The sequence below is a fragment of the Hevea brasiliensis genome, chromosome 10 (assembly GCF_030052815.1).
Source record: "Hevea brasiliensis isolate MT/VB/25A 57/8 chromosome 10, ASM3005281v1, whole genome shotgun sequence".
NCBI classification, from domain to species: domain Eukaryota; kingdom Viridiplantae; phylum Streptophyta; class Magnoliopsida; order Malpighiales; family Euphorbiaceae; genus Hevea; species Hevea brasiliensis.
In genome coordinates, this window is record NC_079502.1 from 92,913,168 (window position 1) to 92,935,598 (window position 22,431).

At 33.2% G+C, this 22,431-nt stretch overlaps 3 protein-coding genes and 1 non-coding gene across 4 annotated transcripts; 2 read left to right on the plus strand and 2 right to left on the minus strand.

Moving 5' to 3' along the window:
• The first annotated feature begins 6,309 nt into the window (after positions 1 to 6,309).
• On the plus strand, positions 6,310 to 6,416 carry LOC131170018 (small nucleolar RNA R71). The gene has a single exon (XR_009140961.1). It is a non-coding gene; the product is annotated as a small nucleolar RNA R71 (small nucleolar RNA).
• Positions 6,417 to 13,057: 6,641 nt separating this feature from the next.
• LOC131169417 (F-box protein FBW2-like) lies at positions 13,058 to 14,011 on the plus strand. Its single transcript, XM_058128642.1, has 2 exons — positions 13,058 to 13,434; positions 13,568 to 14,011. The coding sequence occupies exons 1-2, from the start codon at positions 13,058 to 13,060 to the stop codon at positions 13,998 to 14,000; spliced, it is 810 nt and encodes a 269-aa protein (XP_057984625.1). The 3' UTR covers positions 14,001 to 14,011.
• Positions 14,012 to 14,412: 401 nt separating this feature from the next.
• On the minus strand, positions 14,413 to 15,330 carry LOC131169545 (germin-like protein subfamily 1 member 13). Its single transcript, XM_058128734.1, has 2 exons — positions 15,156 to 15,330; positions 14,413 to 15,076 (listed from the first exon to the last, which is right to left on the minus strand). Exons 1-2 carry the CDS (start codon positions 15,277 to 15,279, stop codon positions 14,526 to 14,528), a joined length of 675 nt encoding a protein of 224 aa, XP_057984717.1. The 5' UTR covers positions 15,280 to 15,330; the 3' UTR covers positions 14,413 to 14,525.
• Positions 15,331 to 17,400: 2,070 nt separating this feature from the next.
• On the minus strand, positions 17,401 to 18,345 carry LOC110661765 (germin-like protein subfamily 1 member 17). The gene is made up of 2 exons (XM_058128735.1): positions 18,171 to 18,345; positions 17,401 to 18,091 (listed from the first exon to the last, which is right to left on the minus strand). Exons 1-2 carry the CDS (start codon positions 18,292 to 18,294, stop codon positions 17,541 to 17,543), a joined length of 675 nt encoding a protein of 224 aa, XP_057984718.1. The 5' UTR covers positions 18,295 to 18,345; the 3' UTR covers positions 17,401 to 17,540.
• Positions 18,346 to 22,431: the final 4,086 nt, after the last annotated feature.

A 22,431-nucleotide genomic window follows, 5' to 3' on the forward strand; every position in this document is an offset into this window, starting at 1 on the left:
AATGTAACAAGCATCTTTCAAAGAATCATTAGGTCTTTTTAAGGGTTGTAATGGGGTCTAATAGGGTAAGATTGTGGTTAATAAAGAAAGGGAATGAGGTAAACAAAATATGAGAATAATATTAATCATGAAACTCAAAGTGCATCCTTTTTTTTTTTTTTTTTTTTTTTTCAAATATTTTTATTTTTTATTTTTTATAATACTAATTTTTTTTTTTATCAAGAGGAAAGAAATTCACAATGAATCTTAAGTGCTAACACAATAAAGGGACTACTTTTATAATATATTTTTTTATTTTGTATGTGTCCCTATTTCACGTCACACCCAAAATTACCTTTGGGATATTTTTGTGACTATTTATTTATTTTTTTTTTATCAACTTTTCACAATTACTCTAGCACTTTTCAAGATGTTTCAATCCTCCAAGTTTTTTTTTTTTTTAATTTTTTTTTATATATTTTTTTATGCACTTAATTGCTACAATACTATTCTCATAATAGGTGGTAGTGTTTAGGTTTAATGGCTAGGTAAATGATTTGGGTTCCAAAGAAATTAGGGAATTAAGGTTCAAGGGGGTTTGCAAGGGTTAAAATGAAATTAAGGTAGGTTAAGGCTAAATGTGAGGTTTAAAATATGAAGGAATGCCTAAATCATATTCTTATCAAATGCAAGTTAAAAATTTCGCTTTGAAAGATCTAAGATGCTTGTTCTAGGAATGGTGAGACGACAAGGACCATTTTCTTCCTTAAAGGCTTATCCAGACACTCAAAACTCAAAATAACTAATCATACCTAGATGAATGTATTAATTTTCAGCTATTAAGTAAGAGAAAGAATAATGCTTAAGACTTTGTACTCAGCTGGAACTTTCATTCCACTAACCATCTAAAGGCAAGTTGGTTTGCTTGAATAAGTGGCTTATGGAATCCAAAGACTGGTTTAAAAATTCAAAAATTTTAAATGAATGAATGAAATGCATGAGTGTAAATGTCAAGTCAACCTATATGCAACTAAGTACTAAGTATATGAGGCTATATGCAAGTGTATGTATGTGAATATGTACAAGTATGAAGTAATGAATGAGTATGTCACTATATGCAAATGAAAAAGGAAAAATAATTTTTTAAAAAAATTTACCCTATCCCCATACTCACAATGAACATTGTCATCAATGTTAAAAGATTACAATGAATGGGATAATTTGGCTATATGTGCATAAAGAATTATTACCACATAGCACAACTTGTGTTGAAAGTGACACAAGCCGAGATAAGAAGTGTTACCTCATTGAAGTGCAGCCAATTTAATTAGGTAAAATTTGGACAAATTACTTATTGCAAAAGAAAATGGAATCCATTAAATCAATTAAACTCAAAAAGTTGAAATAGGAAGTTAAGCGCAAAAATATAGCCATCAAGTGTAAATCCGAAATAGCAAATCAAAGCAAGTGAGCAATTGTACTAAAGATATAAAAGAAAAATGTATGTTATGAGGAACTAAAAAAAACTGAATAAGTAAATGGTTAAAATAAAAACAACACAAGCAAAATATTAACTAAACAAGTTCAAAATACTAATTAGTTAAGCAACTAAAATAAAGACATGAAATGTTTTTTTTTTTTTTTTTTTTATGCTCATTTGCTTGCAATGCATTGCATCCCATCTGCACAAGGAAATTAGAACAATGTTAAATTCTGAATACGGAGTATATAAAAAAAACTTAAAACAAATGAAAGAAAAATTGGGAGTTATGCACAAAAATGCTAAGTTTAGGTCTTTAGCTTGACCATACTCACTCAAGATGTTATGGAGAATGAGAGAGATAGCAAGTTGCTATCTTCTCGATTATAGTGCCTCAATCTTTGTCCATTTACCTTGAAATTATTTTCACCAAAAATTTCCAACCATGAGGTAAAACTTTCACAATTTTGAATGGACCTGACCACCTTGATTTTAATTTTCCTGGAAAAAATTTTAACCTTGAATTGAATAAGAGAACCAAATCTCCTTCTTTAAAGTCCTTTTTCTTGATATGCTTATCATGCCATTTTTTAGTTCTTTCTTTATAGATCCTAGCATTTTCATAAGCATCAAGTCTCAATTCTTCTAATTCATCAAGTTGCAAAAGTCTTTTGTGTCCTGTAAATCAAAATTGATTGCTCTTATGGCCCAATAAGCTTTGTGTTCTAATTCTACGGCAAATGGCATGATTTCCCAAAACTAACCTATAAGGTGTAGTTCCTATGGGGTTTTAAATGCTGTTCTATATGCCCAAAGAGTGTCATCTAATTTAAGGGACCAATCTTTTCTGGACTTATTGCAAGATTTGCTTGATTTCTCTATTTGTGATTTCTACTTGGCCATTTGTTTGAGGGTGATATGGTGTGGCAATCCTATGTTTTACCCCATATTTTCTCATCAATTTTTCAAATTGGTGGTTGCAAAAATGGCTACCACCATCACCGATTTATGGCACGGGGGGCACAAACGATCAAAACAAATTTTTAATTTCACCACAACTTTTGCATCATTGGTAGGTGTAGCAATAGCTTCTACCCATTTAGATACATAGTCCACCCCTACCAAGATATATTTATTCCCATAAGAAGATGGAAATGGCCCCATGAAATCAATTCCCCACACATCAAATAATTCAACTTCTAATATGGATTGTTGGGGCATCTCATCTCTTTTGGAAATGTTGCCTACCCTTTGGCACCTATCACACTTGCTTACAAAATTTCTCGCATGTTTAAACATATTAGGCCAATAGAAACCTGATGTCAAGACTTTTCATTTTGAGACACTAAAATGACCACCATATTCAGAGGAATGACAATGGTAAATAACATCATGTATTTCTTCCTCTGGTATACATCTTCTAATTATTCCATCATTGCATCTCCTAAACAAAAGAGGTTCTTCCCAAGAATAAAATTTAACATCATGCAAGAATCTTTTCTTTTAGATAAATCGTGTGCAAGACACCACAAGACAAGAAATTCACAATATCAAAGAAACCATGGAAGTGCATTCATGAAAAACTCATCAATTGGCACAATTTCATCATCTTTATTTTCTTTCATCCTAGAAAGGTGATCACCACCACATTCTCAACATTTATCTCTTATTTCCAAATCAAATTCTTGAAGTAACAATATCCATCTAATCAACCTAGATTTAGCTTCTTTCTTGCTCATTAAATACTTTATTCATGATCGGTGAAAACAATTACCTTTGAGTTGACCAAATAAGAACGAAATTTATTGAGTGCAAATACTGAACTCCTTTTCGGTTGTGGAATTGACTTGAGCTTCATCAAGGGTTGCATAGTAAATGGCATAAGGTTTTCTATCTTTCATCACACATGATTTCGAATGGCAAAGTCCAATCCGGTTGCATGATAGGAGCCGTTAACCTGCAAAAAAGCAACCATACAATCTTGATTAAAATCAAATTTAACATCATGATTCAAAAGATTTGTTAAGGGTTTAGCAAGTTTAGAAAAATCTTGAATAAATCTGTCCAAGAAAACTTCACTCCTTTGGCATTTTTTCAATAATTTCTATTTTAGCTCTATCCACTTCAATTCCTATTTGAGATTAAATGCCCTAAAACGATTCCCTCTTGGACCATAAAGTGGCATTTCTCCCAATTCAACACCGATCATTATCAAGACATCTCTCGCAAATTTTAGACAAATTAGTCAAGCATGAATCAAAATTAGTGCCATATACTGAAAAGTCATCCATGAAGACCTCCATAATTTCTTCAATAAAATCCGAAAATGGCCATCATGCACCTTTGAAATGTGCCGAATGGCATCCTTCGATAGGCAAAGGTGCCATAGGGACGTAAAGGTAGTTTTTTCTTGGTCATCGGGATGTATTGGAATTTGAAAGAAACCATATCCATCTAAGTAACAAAAGAATGAATGCTTGGCTAATCTTTCTAACATTTGATCCATAAAAGGAAGGGGAAAATGGTCTTTTCTTGTGGCATTGTTCAACTTCCTATAGTCTATGCACATTCTCCAACGTATCAATTCATTATTCTCATTTTTAACAATCACTCCACCTTTCTTTGGTACAACATGCGACTAACCCACTCAATAGGGTAAATAATTCCGTCAGTAATTTTAGGATTTCCTTTTTCACAACATCCTTCATTGTAGGATTCAATCTTCTTTGGTGTTCAATGGAAGGTTTACTATTTGGCTCAAGGAAAATCCTATGCATACAAACTGTTGGACTAATTCCCTTTATATCATCAATTGCATAACCCAAAACTCTCCTATATTTTCTCAAAACTCTCAACAATTTGTCAATCTCAATATCACCAAACATGCATTAATTATAACAGGATATGTTTCATTGGGTCCAAGAAAAGCATACCGAGGTTGGAAGGAAGAGGTTTAAGATCTACCTTTGGGGCATCCTCTACCTTTAATGATGGTGGTTTGATCTCCAAATTTTGCACTCCTTCAAGTTGAAAAATTGTGGCTTCAGGATGTGGTGGAGAGCTTTCCAAGTATTGCGCAAAAATAGCCATGTTGTGATTATCATCATCAATGCTCCCACCATGGACTAAGCAATTTTCAAGTGGGTCTTGTGGATAACTTTGTCTGAAATGCTTTTGAACAATCTCATCAATAATGTCTACCCGCAAACAAGACTCAACTTCTTCATGTTTCCTTTTCATGGCTGGATTGATGTTGAATATCATTTGATCATCTCCCACTCTAAGTGTCAATTGCTCACCCTTCACATCAATTAATGCACCAAAGGGTCTTCCCAATAAGATAGGAACTTTTGTGTCTTCTTCCATATCCAAAATGACAAAGTCCACCGGAATGTAAAATTTCCCAACCTTGATAGGCACATTTTCAAGAATGCCTTCCGGATACTTAATTGAACGGTCACCTAATGAAAGATACATGTTTGTGGGTTTCAACTCTCCCATATTCAACTTCTCATATATTGAAAGTGGCATTAGGCTGACACTAGCTCCAAGGTCACATAAGGCATTTGCCACACAATTATCACCAATATGACAAGGGATGGAAAACACACCCGGATCTTTGAGTTTGGGAGGTAACTTCTTAGATTATACATTGCTCTCCCAAGTTGATGGTGTCATAATCTTCTAGCCTTCTCTTGTTAGAAAGAATCTCCTTCAAAAACTTGGCATAACTTGGCATTTGGGATAGTGCCTCAGTGAATGGCACATTGATATACAATTTTTTTAGCACTTCAAGGAATTTGCCAAATTGTTTGTCTAGCTTGTGCTTGATGAATCTTTGAGGGTAGGGAAGGGTGGGTTTGTAAGGTTCAGGTGGGATGTATGGTTTCTCTCCTTCATCTTGCTCACTTTTGCTTTCTTCTTCTTTTTCATTTTTCTTGCTCTCAACTGAGTTTTCTTCTTTTGTGCTCTCTTTTTCTTCTCTCTTGTTTTCACTCTCTTGACCAACTTTTTTACCACTTCTCAAGGTCACCAACTTACATTGTTCATGAGGGTTTTGTGGTTGGCTAGGTAGTTTCCCATAGGAATTGCTTCCTGATGAGCTTGCTTGTTGCGCCAATTGAGTCTCCAACATGCGGTTGTGGACTTGTAATTGATCCATGGTTTGTCTCATGTGTTGCATTTCTTCCTCCAATTTGCTATTCATCTTGCTTTGTTCAGCAAAAAATTTCTCCATCATGTTCTCCAAAGATGGCTTCGGTTCATGGGATGGAAGGGATTGTTGTGCTCTTGCTTGATATCCAGGTGGTGGCTGCCTTGTGGGCTGAAATTGAGGCTGAAATTGAGGCCTATTTTGCTGCATAAACTGGTTATGAGCATAATTTGAGCTTTGGCCTTGTTGAGCAAAAGTTGCTTGTGGTCTCCATGTTGAGTTGTTCACATTAGAATAAGAATTTCCCATAGGTTTTTGTTGATAACCTCCTGCATAAGCAGCTTGCTCTTGCAAATAATCATCACCATAAGAAGAATAATCAACTCCACAACTTTGAGTTCCATTTGTGAAGGCAACTTGTTGCATAGTTGTAGGAGTTGAGGTTGTTGCCTTTGTGCAAAAATCACTAAGATCAAATTTTGCATTCATGTAGTTAATCGAGTCAAGTTCATAGATCCCACTTTCTTTGGCTCAAGTGCTCTAGGATTTCCCCATAAATGGGTATTATGAGCAATCTTCTCTAATAGATCATAGCATTCTTCACTTGTCATTCTCATGAAATCTCCTCCGCTTGTGAATCGATTGTGTTTCTTATGGTCGAGTAACTCGTGTAGAAATTACAATCATCCATTTGGGTATTTCATGATGAGGACATTGCCTTTCAAGCTCCTTAAATCTCATCCAAGATTCATATAAAGTTTCATCATCCCTTGGTTTAAAAGCTACCATCAAATTCCTCAATGAGTGGTTTTCCTGTGGGAAAAATTGAGATAGAAAAGCTTGAGATAGTCGCTCCCAAGTAGCTATAATAGCTTGTGGAAGTGAGTCATACCACTCCAATGAGAGAGAATGGAAATAAAGTGAGTCGAATCACTTTATCAACTCAGTGCCTTTGTGTGCCACATATCATTAAAAATTTCTTCAAATGAGAATGAGGATTTTCAAGTGGGGTACCTCCAAATTGTGAATTCTGAACCATTTGAATAAGACCAGTTTTTAATTCAAATTGATTAGCTCCAATAATAGGTCTATCTCTCACATCCATCTAGGAAAAGCATAGTCTAACATGGATCTTCTTTGAGGATCATTTTGATTAACCACAGCATTTTGCCCATTTTGCTCATTTCCTCCATTATCTCCATCAATAGCTCTATTTTGATTCTCCATATTTTCGATTGTCTCCTCTTGCTCAAATATTTGTTGTTCTTCCTTTTCTGCTTCTTTTCTTCTCTTGAATTCCTTTTTGTTGGCTCGACAGAATTTTTCAATTTCAGATTGAACAACAATTGTCACTTGTGCTTTTCGATCGTCTCATAAACAAGAAAAGTACGAAAAACACAAGGAACAATAGTGAAAATAAAGAAAATAAAAATTCTAATTAGCTTAAAACAATTAAAATCCAACTTAAAAAAAAACAATTAAAACTTGATACTATAGTTTTAAAATTGATATCGATCCACAGGAATTGTGCTTAAATTGGAAATAAAAGTATAAGCTAATTAGAATGACAAAAATTAAAAGATATTAAAAATAAAATCTAAAAATTAAAATTAAGACAAAAATTAAAGATGTAAAATGAAATTTGGAATTAAAATTGGTATTTGAGGAATTAAAACTAGATCAATCAATTAACTAAAATTAATTAAACTAGATTACCAAAAATTAATTTGAAATTTCTATTTATGAAATTAAGAAGAATTAAATCTAAAAAAAAATAAAGTAATTCTAGATATTGGATTTAAATTGGAATTAAATTTAAATTGGATTTAAATTGAAATTGCTATTTATGAGATTTGGAAGATTTAAATCTAAATTCAATGAAATAAAGTGATTCTAGAGAATGGATTTTCAATATTGTATGCATGTGGTTTATCCCTAATTTAGCCAAACACATGAGAATTGCAATTTTGAGGGAAATCAATTCTTAAATTTTTGAAACCTTTTTCAAGCATCTCAAAATTGGTTTTCATTAAATCAAACCCTGTATTTCAAACCTAACAAAAACCCAATTAATGCTCTAATTGATTTTTGGAAAATTCCCCTTAATCTTCTTAGCTTATTTCTAACACCAAGAAAATAAAGTTTATTGCAAGATTATCCATCCCCAATATTCACTTTTCAGTCCATCTATTAAGGATTAAAACTTAACTTAATGAGGGCCCATTCATCAAGCAAGGAAATAAGCACACAAGCAATAAATCAAAATATAACAATCTTCATTTAAATGGCTAAATCAGTTCAAAACCACAAAACAAATCAATATTTACAAACCCATCTCTAGAATCTCAATAAACTACTCACAAATCATTGTTTAAAGACAAACCCAAATGAAGAAATGAAGAAATAATGGAAATGTAAGCTAAAAGGGGTAGAAAAACCCACGTGATCTAAAGATGCAGAAGATGCTCCTCCCTTTCCCTCTTTCTCTCTTTCTAAAAATGCCTCCCTTGCTCTCTATATGGAAAGAAAGTGATAAAATGGGTCTTTATATAGGCTAAGGGACTGTTCTAGAATGGGTAAAAGGGGGAAGGATCCAGAAAAGGTGAGGTAAAAGAATGCCACGTCAACAATTTTCTGTCGTTCTCGGTGTGAATATCTGACGATCGACACAACCTTCGACATAAGCTAATTCGGTTGTGCTGCAGGTTGTGTCGCTCTCGGCCATTTTTTTCTCAACTTCAAAATTTTTGCAATTCGATTTTAATCTCCTCCAAATGGCTACTCTGATCAAAATACATCAAATTTCTCCAGATTTAACCTACAAAACAAATAAATTCCAAAAATTAAACTAAGAAATGTGAAAATTGTAAAATTGACTAAATATATATTAATATCTAAAATAATAGCTATGAGTAAGGGTAAATTATGTGCAAAAATAACACCTAAATGATGATCTAAAATGCATGCATCATATTTATAGGTGGGAGTCATTGAACTGTTCTTTGTTATCTATAGTACATGAGAGTGATGAAGATTTGTTTAATTAGTCTTCCATTGTTAATTTTTTGGGTATTATATTCAATGGACGAACCATTCTACAACAACTGTACACATTTCTTTATTAACTTGCTATATATACCTACTTCAATACAATTTGTCTTGGAACTAGTCCATCCTTCCTCCTTTTCCATGTTCTCGTTTTTTTATTTTATTTTATTTTTAACATGCATTCCACCCGCATCTATAGATAGAACTAATTCATGTTTGTTTTAATCGAAAGTGGTATTCAAGTAAAACTCTCGCAACATGAAATATTCTAAGATTTGAATCCCTGACTTTACAAGTAAAATCCACCTAGAATTAGCTTCACACTTCTAATCCAACCACTTATTGGTATGTGTGTATAAACAACTTTATCAATACAATTTCAGCAATTAATTCTATATACATGAATTTATATAAAAAAAACTACTTACAAATTAATCCACACTTAATTTCACAACCTTAAATTTTCATTTTTATTATATATTCTACACTCTATTAAAATCGATAGAATTTACAAAATAATGATTTCTATAGGGTGCAATAATTATCTGTGAATCATTAAGCTAAATTGGCTGGGAAGTTGTTAATTACTTATTTGACTGACAATAGAACAATTTCTAGGAGTAGTGTTAAGAATGAAATTTAACATTTTTTAATTAATTCTACAAATATGGAGTACTGGTAAAGTTAGTTTTGTCTTTGGGACATAGTCAAAGCACCTGAAAGTGATCTACGCTGGATAATGCATGAAATGATGATTTCTTTACTTGTTGAAGGTTGAAACTTAAAAGGACCTGGCTTTTTTCTTTTTCTTTTTTTTTTGTTTTTTTTTTTTAAACAAGGAATGACTTGGCTCTTGCAGAATCGGTCAAACAATTGACACACTTTGGAAAATTATTTTTTTTCCTCTAAATTTTTTTATTTTACACATAAATGGCTCATATTTGACTTGATTTATTATTAATTAATACAATACCTTAAATGTTATTTGAATGAAAACGTTCTATTAACTGCAGGCTATCTATATGGTGTGTTAGACTTATTTTTTATTTACTGAGTACCATTGAGTTGGCCTCTGTTATTTTGTTTAAACATTTTGCCATGAACAAGATTAGCATTTACGGCTTTTCATAGAGGCTGGTGTATTGTTTATGTTATACACCTCGGATGTTGTGTAAACCATAATACATAGTCCACTCTCTCAATATAAAACTACATGTACGAGAATTCTAACTTCTACTATCAAATAATCAACAATTACATACTCAAAATTGTACTACTTGATGTTGCCTTGGATTCTTGGGTCACTAGGTTGTTCTTCTTGGATCATTGATTGGCTGAAAACACAAGAGAGGTGAGGTTGGTGGCTTAATAGCAGCCACTGCAACGTTTAAGTTAGATAATATTTATGCATGCTGCTAAGCAATGAAATAGTGAAATTGATAAAGAGTAGAAAGCATACTTGAGTAAGCACCTGAGACCTATTTATATTGCTGTAGGAGACTGTTGGCATTAATCCTGAGAATCTGTTGACTAATCCTAAGCTATCCGCTTCCGTACACTACGGAATTATACTGTGTCAGCATGATTCTTGGCGAGAATCACGCTTATCATTTTCAATAGTTTTTTTCTTTTAGCGACGTCACGTTGAGCTATGCTTTGTTGAGCTATCATAATTCCAAGCACTCTTTTGATCAGCTTAACAGCGTTCGAGCTGTATCTCGACTATATAATCTAACCAATCTTTTCGAGCTCGAAGATGATTGACCTTGCACTAATATTAGGTCACCAAACTTGGATTGGCTCATTATTGGATCTGATCTACTTCAGATCGAGCTGAACTCCTTGGATTCAACCCACAAGAAGTCAGATTTTGGATGGACTATATCACTACCCATCATCTAATTACACCCAAGAGAACTCTTATATCAAATTGCTAATAGTAAATAAATTAGTTAATCATTATTATTCCTTTTTAGACATAACCCAATATAATTACTATTTTAACTATGTCTTCAATTATATAGGTAATAGCCTCCTCATTAATGGACAATAATTCCTTCTTGTTAAATTTTTTGCCTTTTTTACATCTTAGGTTGAAGTCTCTCTTTCCAAGGGACTGTAATAAGCAATAGCCTCTCTTTACAATGGGCAAAAGCTAAAAAATTTTTTTCATAATACTCCTATTTATAATGTTAGTCTCCTCAATCTAAATTAATTATGAATAAAAATCATAATCTAATTATGAATCAAACATAATTTAAGAATAACACTATAACATGAGTTCTACGTGATACAAGAAATAAAAAAGAATATTAGGAAATATTTATCCTGTAACGATCGGGCTCCAACCACTAGACGAATTGTCCGCTTTGGCCATAAGCCTCACGGTTTTGTCCTATAGGTGAAATGGAGAACTTCCCAGAAGGTCACCCATCTTAGGATTTCTCTCAAGTGAGCACGCTTAACCCTGGAGTTCTTCCAACTCTCCAAGCCATTCCACCAAAAGGCTCCTCTAGTGATTAGTTCCCCCATTTTATATATCATTACTTTTTGAGCCCAAGACCATCTCCGTGCTTTGCCGATATGGGATTTGCCTAAGGGACCTTTCTCCCCCCCTTTCGGGACTCAGCGTCCTCACTGAGGTTTGCCCCACCATCGCCCAAGAGGACACGCGAGCGGCTTTGATACCAATTGTAACGATCGGGCTCCAACCACTAGAGGAATTGTCCGCTTTGGCCATAAGCCTCACGGTTTTGTCCTATAGGTAGAATGGAGAACTTCCCAGGAGGTCACCCATCCTAGGATTTCTCTTAAGTGAGCATGTTTAACCCTGGAGTTCTTCCAACTCTCCAGGCCATTCCACCAAAAGGGGCTTCTAGTGATTAGTTCCCCCATTTTATATATCATTACTTTTTGAGCCCAAGACCATCTCCGTGCTTTGCCGATATGAGATTTGCCTAAGGGACCTTTACAAACAATACCAAAATGCTACTTTCAAGTCTCTCACTCGGCAGCCTTCTCCTTTCCCTTACCTGCAACAGCATACAGAAGCTATCGCTGAGTATATCACTCAGTAGTGCACAACTAATAACTTTAAAACTTAAGGTAAAACATAATTTGTCAAAGCATAATGAATCACATTTTTCTTAAGCATGAAAACTTCACAATAGTTCTAAGTCCATAAAGGCCATTTATTGGAATAACATTTCAAATGAGAAATCACACTTCATAAATCACAATTCACAAAGCATTAGCGTTGCCAACATCAACACACAGTTTAGGCCATGACACAAAATTTCACGATTAGTGCGGTGTTGTACACCACGATAAAGCAATCTCAACCTCAACCTCACTAACTGTTATTAATGAGGGAAGGGCTAGCTGGCTAACGAGTACTTATGTAGTCTTACCCCACTAATCGTTATTAATGGGAGACATAATAATATCAATTATCAACCCCAAGTAGCCGTTACTACTGGGGAGTTCTGAAAGGGACTGTCATGCTAACTATGGTTTCAAAACAGTTTCCAAAAATTTTCCACTCAACAATCACATTTATAAACCAATAAACACATTTAAATTCATCATAATATCCATATAAAGGTGGCAACACCCAAATTTCTTAAATGCAAGAGAAAAATCATATTTCAGTCAAAGTAAACTTGTTCAAAGCAAACTCATTCAATTTAACACATTCCAAGCAATTTACAAGTTTAAAAACGAAGAAAAGGTTAGTTGTGCACAAACCTTCAATAATTCTCCTTCCTTGTTACCTACTTCTCTTTGTCCGTTCCAACTTCTTTTTCTACTGAAAATACACAAATAGAATACCTTAACCCAATCAAATACCTAGTATATTACCTAGTATATTACCATCCCTACTCACAGACAGCAAGTCAATGTCTGTTGACATCCATGTGCAGTCATGTGCCATTTATGGTCTATTTTGGCTGAAATAACAACTTTAGGAGCTCAATTGACTAAAGTTAAAAATTAAGGGTCTAATCAACTCTGTCTGTGTATTTATATATATAATGGCCATTTTGAAACTTTGAATTATAGATAGCCCTCCATTTTGCTGAGAACTTTGAATTAAGATTCCAAAAGTATGACGAAAGAGAATTCTAATTAATTGAATCGCTAACTAAGCCTTGGAAATGAAAAAATACAGGCTATGGAGAATTTTAAACGTTTGAGTTTCTGATCCTTCTTCTCTGTATATATAAACTGATATATCATGTACAAACATAAGTCTTCCTTCCAGTGTTCAGCTGCAATTCACCAACATATCTTGGTTGAGCAGGTAGCTATTTTTCTTAATTATTGCTTTTCTGATCTCTATAATTACATTTGCTTGTTCATAATCTCAAAGCATACATAATTTGATCTATACAGGGATGGAAAGACGCAAGTGGGAGGATCTACCAGAGGATTGTTTAGTGAATGTGTTTAGAAGGGTAGGCATGGAGACGCTGCTATTGGATGTTCCCTTTGTGTGCAAGTCTTGGTATAAAGCCACCCTTAATCCTCTCTGCTGGGAACGCCTTGATTTTTATGATATAATGTTCGTTCCAAAAGACGACTGCTTCTATCGATTCTATGACGTTGACGGTGTCCGAATGGTCCACAAATTAATGGATGAATACAGAATAAAAGAATTTTCCGCCGGTTCTATGATCAAATTTCTTGTCAATCGTAGCAATGGGAAATGTACTGTGCTCAATCTTCCGGCTGATGGCTGCAAGGAAGAGGTTTTCAAATTTGTTATTGACAAGTTATTCCTTCTAACTTCATCATTTCAAACTCTAAAGAATTAAAAAGACAATAATCTGCTCTAATTTTTCATTGCTTCTCTTAATGATCATTTATTCTACGGGTGTTAACAACAAGATTTAATCGTTTTTCAGATGTCCTGCCTTGAGATGTTTGTCATTCTCTTGTGATCTTTTCAAGACTGATTATCTGCCCATTATTCAAGAGCTGATAGAGAAGTGTAAATATCTGGAATTCCTGACCATTTTAGACTTTAAAGTTTCAAATTTGAAAGAAATAGTAGCGAAAATTGGGCTTAACTGCAAAAATTTATGGGGTTTTGCCGCTCCTTTTGCATATATTGGTGAAGAGGAGGCGGCTGCCATTGTCACAAACCTTCCTCATATTAGTTACCTGATTCTAAAGCATTCACGTATCGACCGAAAATATCTGGTGGAGATACTGCATGGCTGCAAGCGGCTCTTTCATTTAGATGTAAGCAACTGCAGTGGATTCAAGATTGATGACAAATTACTCAAGCTGGCTTCACATATTCATACCTTCAAGTACGAGGGTGTAATCGATTGATTTCCTCATGAAGATGACTTTGAGTTTTGGGATGGCTACAACTCTGCTTGAATCCTATCTAAGGGTAGGTTGATATAATACTAGTATAATGCAGTTTGCTTCTCAAAGAAATATTCTATTATGAATTTTGTTCATATCCTAAACTCTAGTTTTGTTTTTGAACAATCTTGACCATGCTAATAGGAGGAGAAGTGGGATAATCCTCGGACAATTTTGCATTGCATGGTTGTAATAGACCTTTTGCATTTAGGCTTGATGTGTTGCATAATTTTCCAGATTAGTGAAAAGACTGAAAGTCGTTACCTGTTCAAAATGCTATATATTCTTGTTAGATTATCATTATCGGTGACGACCAACATGGAGAGGCATAAAGGCACAGAAGTTAAACAAAATGTAATTATTTATAGGGTATTATAAATCAACATGGAGAGGCATGAAGGCAGCACCTCCTTATTATGCATGCTGCAAACTTTAACAATGATCAAAACAATAGGGAAAGTTTCTAAAGGTTATTAACCACATTCATTAATGGTTGTTGACCCAGAACTGTTTCTGAAGATAGTTCACCACATTCTTGTCCACTTGAAATGCCTTGGTCAGAACATCAGGGTTGATCGGTGGATTTGATCCAAATACTGCATTTGCAATTGTAATAACTCCTGGATTTTGGCTGCTCAATCCAGAAATAGCAACTGCATTAGTTTGTCCAATATTGAACTGAAAGTGGATGAGACCAATTGGAAATACAAAAACATCTCCTGCATTTAGAACTTTGGTAATGAGGCGATTGGGATTTGATGTGACGAAACCCACGTAGAGAGTGCCTTCCAAAACTACTAAGATCTCTGTTGCACGAGGATGAGTATGGGGTGGATTTAGACCTCCATATGGTGCAAAATCAATACGAGCTAAAGATATACCAAGAGTGTTAAGTCCTGGTATTTTGTCAACATTTACTAGAGTTACATTTGATCCAACTTTGTTCGATGTGTTTCCTGGAATGTTGAGGCCTGAAAAAGAGAAATCATTTGCTGTTGCAAGCATTGGGTCCCTGCAGAATTTCCCATTCACGAACACTGCAAAGAAAATTAAGTTTGTTAATATTCATACATGAAATAAAAATAAGAAATTTTGCAAGAAAGGGACATAACACACCACCATCCTTGGGGTCCTTAATTGCAACACAAAAGTCTTGAAGAGGACTAGGGTCGAAGGCAGAGGCAAAAGAGGAAGACAAAGCCAAAAGAACAAAAGCCACAAGGGAACGAGCTCGTTGCATGTTGTAATTAATTAGGCTAGGATGGATGTCTTTAGCTTCAAACTTTGGAATATTGCTTGAGCTCAGTAGGAGTTTGGAGATCCTGCAACGGAAACAAAGTGTATTTATAGATGGGAGTCATTGAACTATTCTTTGTTGTCTATAGTACATGAAACTGAAGAAGACTTGTTTAATTAGTCTTCCATGGTTAATTGTTTAGGTATTTTAATCAATGAACGAACCATTCTACAACAACTATACACATCAAATACAATTTGGCTTGGAACTAGTCCATCATTTCCATGCTTTCTTCCTAGGTTAATATAGAGTAATTGCACATTCACATATATCCTGCAAGCAACAAGCAATTTAAAAATACAATTAATATGATTACTTATGAGTTCATCCTATGAATATGATTAAAAATACGATTTCAACATGTTTGAAACAAATGAATTAAATATTCATTAATTTATATAAAAAAATTTGATTACTTCCACACTTAATTTCTTTTACCATCTAAAAAAATTGATAGAATTTGCAAACTAATGAGTTTTATGGGGTACAATTGTCGGCGAATCATTAAGTTAAATTGGCTGGGTATTTAATTACTTCTTTGACTGATAATAGAATAATTTCTAGAAAGAGCAGAGTTAAGGGTGGAATTTAACTTTTTTAAATTAATTCTACACATATGGAGTGGCAAGTCAATTGTCTCTTTGGGACAAGGACATAGTCAATGCACTTGAAAGTGATCTACACTAGATATATAATTTTCTTTACTTGAAGCTTGAAACCTAAATGACTTGGCTCTTGTAGAATCGGTAAAATAATTGCTACACTTTGGAAAATTCTTTTTTTTTTTCCTCTAAATTTTTTAATTTTGGGCATAAATGGTTGATATTTGACTTGATAAATTATTAATTAATGCAATACCTTAAATGTTATCTGAATGAAAAGGTTCTATTAATTGAGGTTATCTATGGTGTGTTAGACTTAATCTTGATTTACTGAGTACCATTGAGCTGGTCTTTGTTATTTTGATTAAAAATTTTGTTGTTAACAAAATGAGAAAAAATGAATTAAGGACAGAAAATACGTAAAGGATTCATTTGGAATAAATCATTTGCAAGAAAAGAATTCAAAATAATTCTTACACAATCATGCATTAATTTTATTTCCTTTGAAATGAGAAACTTTTTAAGCTAAAAAGAATTAAATTCTTGCAAAATTCTACATCCTATTAGTCAAAAATATGGTGAACTATTTTCAGAAGTAACTCTGGATCAACAATCATTAGTTAGGTAATCATAGTCAAACAGTAGTTTTTTTGATAATATTTATCAGTTTTCCATGTTATTCCTATAATTACCATTATTGTAATATAATAAGAGCAGTTTATCTCCACATTTAGTTTGATTTTTCTGTTAAAACCTATCTCTACTCATCCCCATGTGATATATACAATCTTAAGGTCTGTAGTGGATGGATAGTTTGAATTGGAGGGGGAAAAGAAATATCCTGTCCCACAAAAAAGAAGAAAGAAAACTGACCATCCCAACATAATCCTACTGTTCTAATTGTATATATATGCCTTTGCCTTTTGAAGCTATATGATTGGTTTTGTAATTGGAGAAAAGAGAGATTGTTGGAAAATTGGAACAAATTATCCGTATGGATGGCTAAGGCGTGTCATGAGCACTGACCTTAAGAGTAGTTTTCATCCTTCCAAGACAGAGTCTTGATATAGCAGGTGCTGGCAGTCTATTTCCCATGATTCAACAGTCCAACTCTGTTCTAAGCGTGCACTCATTGTAGAAAAATTGCATGAATAACTAAGAAACTTGCTTGTATTCCACAAAGATTAGAACTAAAAGTATTTGTTGATATGGAAAGAAAAAAAAAATCATTTTCTGCTATCTGACTAGATGCTTAAATTTGGGAAAATCTTATATTTACACCTTTTATCAAAAAACATTAGAATAGATAGTTACACCTTTTGGTAATTGCACATGGTTCAGCTGTGCTCATGACCCATTTTCATTTGTTCACAACTATGATTTTGAATTGTTCATTATAGCTTAGAAATTAGTACTTATTTTGTGGCTTTATGTTTTCGCTTGTATGTTTGAGAGAAAGAAGTTAAACGAACTGGAATTGTAGTGTACTAGAAATCAACATGGAGAGGCATAAAGGCAGCATCTCCTTATTATGCATGACTACAAACTTTAACAATGATTAAAACAATAGGGAAAATTTCTAAAGGTTATTAACCACATTCATTAATGGTTGTTGACCCAGAACTGTTTCTGAAGATAGTTCACCACATTCTTGTCCACTTGAAATGCCTTGGTCAGAACATTAGGGTTGATCGGTGGATTTGATCCAAATACTGCATTTGCAATTGTAATAACTCCTGGATTTTGGCTGCTCAATCCAGATATAGCAACTGCATTAGTTTGTCCGATATTGAACTGAAAGTGGATGAGGCCAATTGGAAATACAAAGACATCTCCTGCATTTAGAACCTTGGTAATGAGGCGATTGGGATTTGATGTTACGAAACCCACGTAGAGAGTGCCTTCTAAAACTACTAATATCTCTGTTGCACGAGGATGAGTATGGGGTGGATTTAGACCCCCATATGGTGCAAAATCAATACGAGCTAATGATATACCAAGAGTGTTAAGTCCTGGTATTTTGTCAACATTTACTAGAGTTACATTTGATCCAACTTTGTTCGATGTGTTTCCTGGAATGTTGAGGCCTGAAAAAGAGAAATCATTTGCTGTTGCAAGCATTGGGTCCCTGCAGAATTTCCCATTCACGAACACTGCATGGAAAATTAGGCTTGTTAATGTTAATAAATGAAATAAATATAAGAAATTTTGCAAGAAAGGCACATAACGCACCACCATCCTTGGGGTCATTGATTGCAACACAAAAGTCTTGAAGAGGACTAGGGTCGAAGGCTGAGGCAAAAGAGGAAGACAAAGCCAGAAGGACAAAAGCTGCAGGGACATGAGCACCTTTCATGTTGTAATTAAGTAGACTAGGCTGGATGTCTTTAGCTTCAAACTTTGGAAGATTGCTTAAGCTCAGTTGAGGTTTGGAGATCTTGCAAGGGAAACAAGAGTATTTATAGATGGGAGTCATTGAACTGTTCTTTGTTATCTATAGTACATGAAAGTGATGAAGATTTGTTTAATTAGTCTTCCATTGTTAATTTTTTGGGTATTATATTCAATGGACGAACCATTCTACAACAACTGTACACATTTCTTTATTTAACTTGCTATATATACCTACTTCAATACAATTTGTCTTGGAACTAGTCCATCCTTCCACCTTTTCCATGTTCTTGTTTTTTTATTTTCCATCCTTCCACCTTTTCCATGTTCTTGTTATTTTATTTTATTTTTAACATGCATTCCACCCGTATCTATAGATAGAACTAATTCATGTTTGTTTTAATCGAAAGTGGTATTCAAGTAAAACTCTCATAACATGAAATATTCCAAGATTTGAATTCCTGACTTTACAAGTAAAATCCACCTAGAATTAGCTCCATACTTCTAATCCAACCACTTATTGGTATGTGTGTATATACAACTTTATCAATACAATTTCAACAATTAATTCTAGATACATGAATTTATATAAAAAATACTACTTACAAATTAATCCACACTTAATTTCACAACCTTGAATTTTCATTTTTATTATATATTCTACACTCTATTAAAATCGATAGAATTTACAAAATAATGATTTCTATAGGGTGCAATAATTATCTGTGAATCATTAAGCTAAATTAGCTGGGAAGTTGTTAATTATTTGACTGACAATAGAACAATTTCTAGGAGTAGTGTTAAGAATGAAATTTAACATTTTTTAATTAATTCTACAAATATGGAGTACTGGTAAAGTTAGTTTTGTCTTTGGGACATAGTCAAAGCACCTGAAAGTGATCTACGCTGGATAATGCATGAATTGATGATTTCTTTACTTGAAGGTTGAAACTTAAAAGGACCTGGCTTTTTTCTTTTTCTTTTCTTTTTTTTTTTGTTTTTTTTTTAAACAAGGAATGACTTGGCTCTTGTAGAATCGGTCAAACAATTGACACACTTTGGAAAATTATTTTTTTTCCTCTAAATTTTTTTATTTTACACATAAATGGCTCATATTTGACTTGATTTATTATTAATTAATACAATACCTTAAATGTTATTTGAATGAAAACGTTCTATTAACTGCAGGCTATCTATATGGTGTGTTAGACTTATTTTTTATTTACTGAGTACCATTGAGTTGGCCTCTGTTATTTTGTTTAAACATTTTGCCATGAACAAGATTAGCATTTACGGCTTTTCATAGAGGCTGGTGTATTGTTTGTGTTATACACCTCGGATGTTGTGTAAACCATAATACATAGTCCACTCTCTCAATATAAAACTACATCTACGAGAATTATATCTTCTACTATCAAATAATCAACAATTGCATACTCAAAATTGTACTACTTGATGTTGCCTTGGATTCTTGGGTCACTAGGTTGTTCTTCTTGGATCATTGATTGGCCGAAAACACAAGAGAGGTGAGGTTGGTGGCTTAATAGTAGCCACTGCAACGTTTAAGTTAGATAATATTATGCATGCTGCTAAGCAATGAAATAGTGAAATTGATAAAGAGTAGAAAGCATATTTGAGTAAGCAACTGAGACCTATTTATATTGCTGTAGGAGACTGTTGGCATTAATCTCGGGATTCTATTAATTAATCCTAAGTTATCTGCTTCCGTACGCTGCAGAATTATATTGTGTCAGCATGATTATTGGCGAGAATCACGCTTATCATTTTCAACAGTTTTTTTTCTTTTAGCGACGTCACGTTGAGCTATGCTTTGTTGAGCTATCATAATTCCAAGCACTCTTTTGATCAGCTTAACAACGTTCGAGCTGTATCTCGACTATATAACCTAACCAATCTTTTTGAGCTCGAAGATGATTGACCTTGCACTAATATTAGGTCGCCAAACTTGGATTGGCTCATTATTGGATCCGATCTACTTCAGATGAAGCCGAACTCCATGGATTCAACCCACAAGAAGTCAGATTTTGGATGGACTATATCACTACCCATCATCCAATTACACCCAAGAGAACTCTTACATCAAATTGCTAATAGTAAATAAATTAGTTAATCATTCTCATTCTCTTTTAGACATAACCCAATATAATTACTATTTTAACTACATTATACGCCATAAAAGGGTGTCTTCAATTATATAGGTAATAGTCTCCTCATTAATGGACAATAATTCATTCTTGTTAAATTTTATGCCTTTTTTACATCTTAAGTTGAAGCCTCTCTTTCCATGGGACTATAATAAGCAATAACTTCTCTTTACAATGGGCAAAAGCTAAAAAAAACTTTTTACAATACTCCTATTTATAATGTTAGTCTCCTCAATCTAAATTAATTATGAATAAAAATCATAATCTAATTATGAATCAAACATAATTTAAGAATAACACTGTAACATGAGTTCTACGTAATACAAGAAATAAAAAATAATATTAGGAAATTTTTTCCTAAACTCTAATTGGGAAAAAATATATTTCAAATCCTACTTAGATTCTAAGTCACAAATCTAACAGTTTGTGTGATCAAGAAATGGTCAAACAAATTACAACATTATAGCGTACACAATTATATATTTCGTCCTCATAATTTTTAATTTATCAATTATTCAGTCTTCATAATTTAATTAATACAACTAATTTCTCTCGTTTATTTAAGTTGATTAATAGAAAAGTTATTTTAAATTAACAGTACATACTAAAAAGTTCACATATTAAAAAATATAGTATTAAATAGTATATTTTTCAAAATAGAAAGATTAAATAATTAATTATGTTAAAATATAGAAATTAAATGGTAATTTTTCATTTTGCCAAAAACTGTGGACATACATCCTCTCATAAAACCTAAGCCAATAAAGAATACGAGTCTGATGGATTGAAAGAACCCTTCGCGGCAGGAAGGTAAAAATCTCTGTCAATTCTTGCATTAAAGGGCAGTGGGGCACCCAGGCAATTTACCTGCAATCATTGTGTTATATGATTCCAAAGTAAAATCATGGAAATTGGTTGTAGATTGATTTATAAAATTAGAATTAGCAACTAATAAGGCTATGTTATAAGAAAGAAACCCAACTTTGATTTTGAGTTGAATTTTGCTTCTTTAATTTTGTGTAAATGATTAAATTGACATTGTAAGACCAAGCACCATCACCTCTTTTTAACTTCAAATTTTTCAGTGTAAGACCAATCTTTAGCGTCTTCAATTCATTTGATTTGAATGGGCTTGCTCTTTTCAATTTTTTCTTCTCAATGATGTTGCGATAGTCAATTACGTAACCTAGTAAGTTTGGAGTCAAAGCTTGTTGGATTAATCTTTCATGCAATGTAAGTTCTTGGTTCAAACAAGGCAAACTCATATTTCCTTGACAGAGAGAAGGAAGGTAGAGTTCTGATTATGAGTTGTCGATGGAAGCACTGAGTTTTAGTGAATTGCAAGGCAAAGGATTGGAGAGAGAAGGAATGTAGGATTGATTATGGGCATGAATGTTGGCACTAGGAATGTGCAAGGGTCTTGGGGGTCCTAAATCAAAGTGAGGAATTGTGACAAATCAATCAAAATCAAATTAATTAATCGAACATATTTTATTATTTTATTTTAGTTATGGTTCTTTATTAAGAATTGAATTAGACTAACTGAGTACTGATTTTATAATTGTAATTATAAGTGTGTTATTATATTACATAATATGTTAAATTCATATATATATATAAAGTACATTAATGATATATTTTGTATGACAACAAACTTTAAATGATGTTTTAGGTATAATTCTTTTTGAAAACCATTACATAAAATTGTTTTAAAATCTGAATCCAAATCTAAATCGAAATATTGAAGAACTAATAACTAAAGCTAAAATAATGAAATATGAATTAGAATCGTTCTGAAATTTTGATTCGATTTTAATTTCTAAAGAGACTTTGAACTAAAATTGAAATCATACAACCCAAATTGGCACCCATGAAATCATAAAGTTTTGATGCATTGCAAGCAAAAAGGAAAATAGTGAAGGCTACAGGCAAGTAAA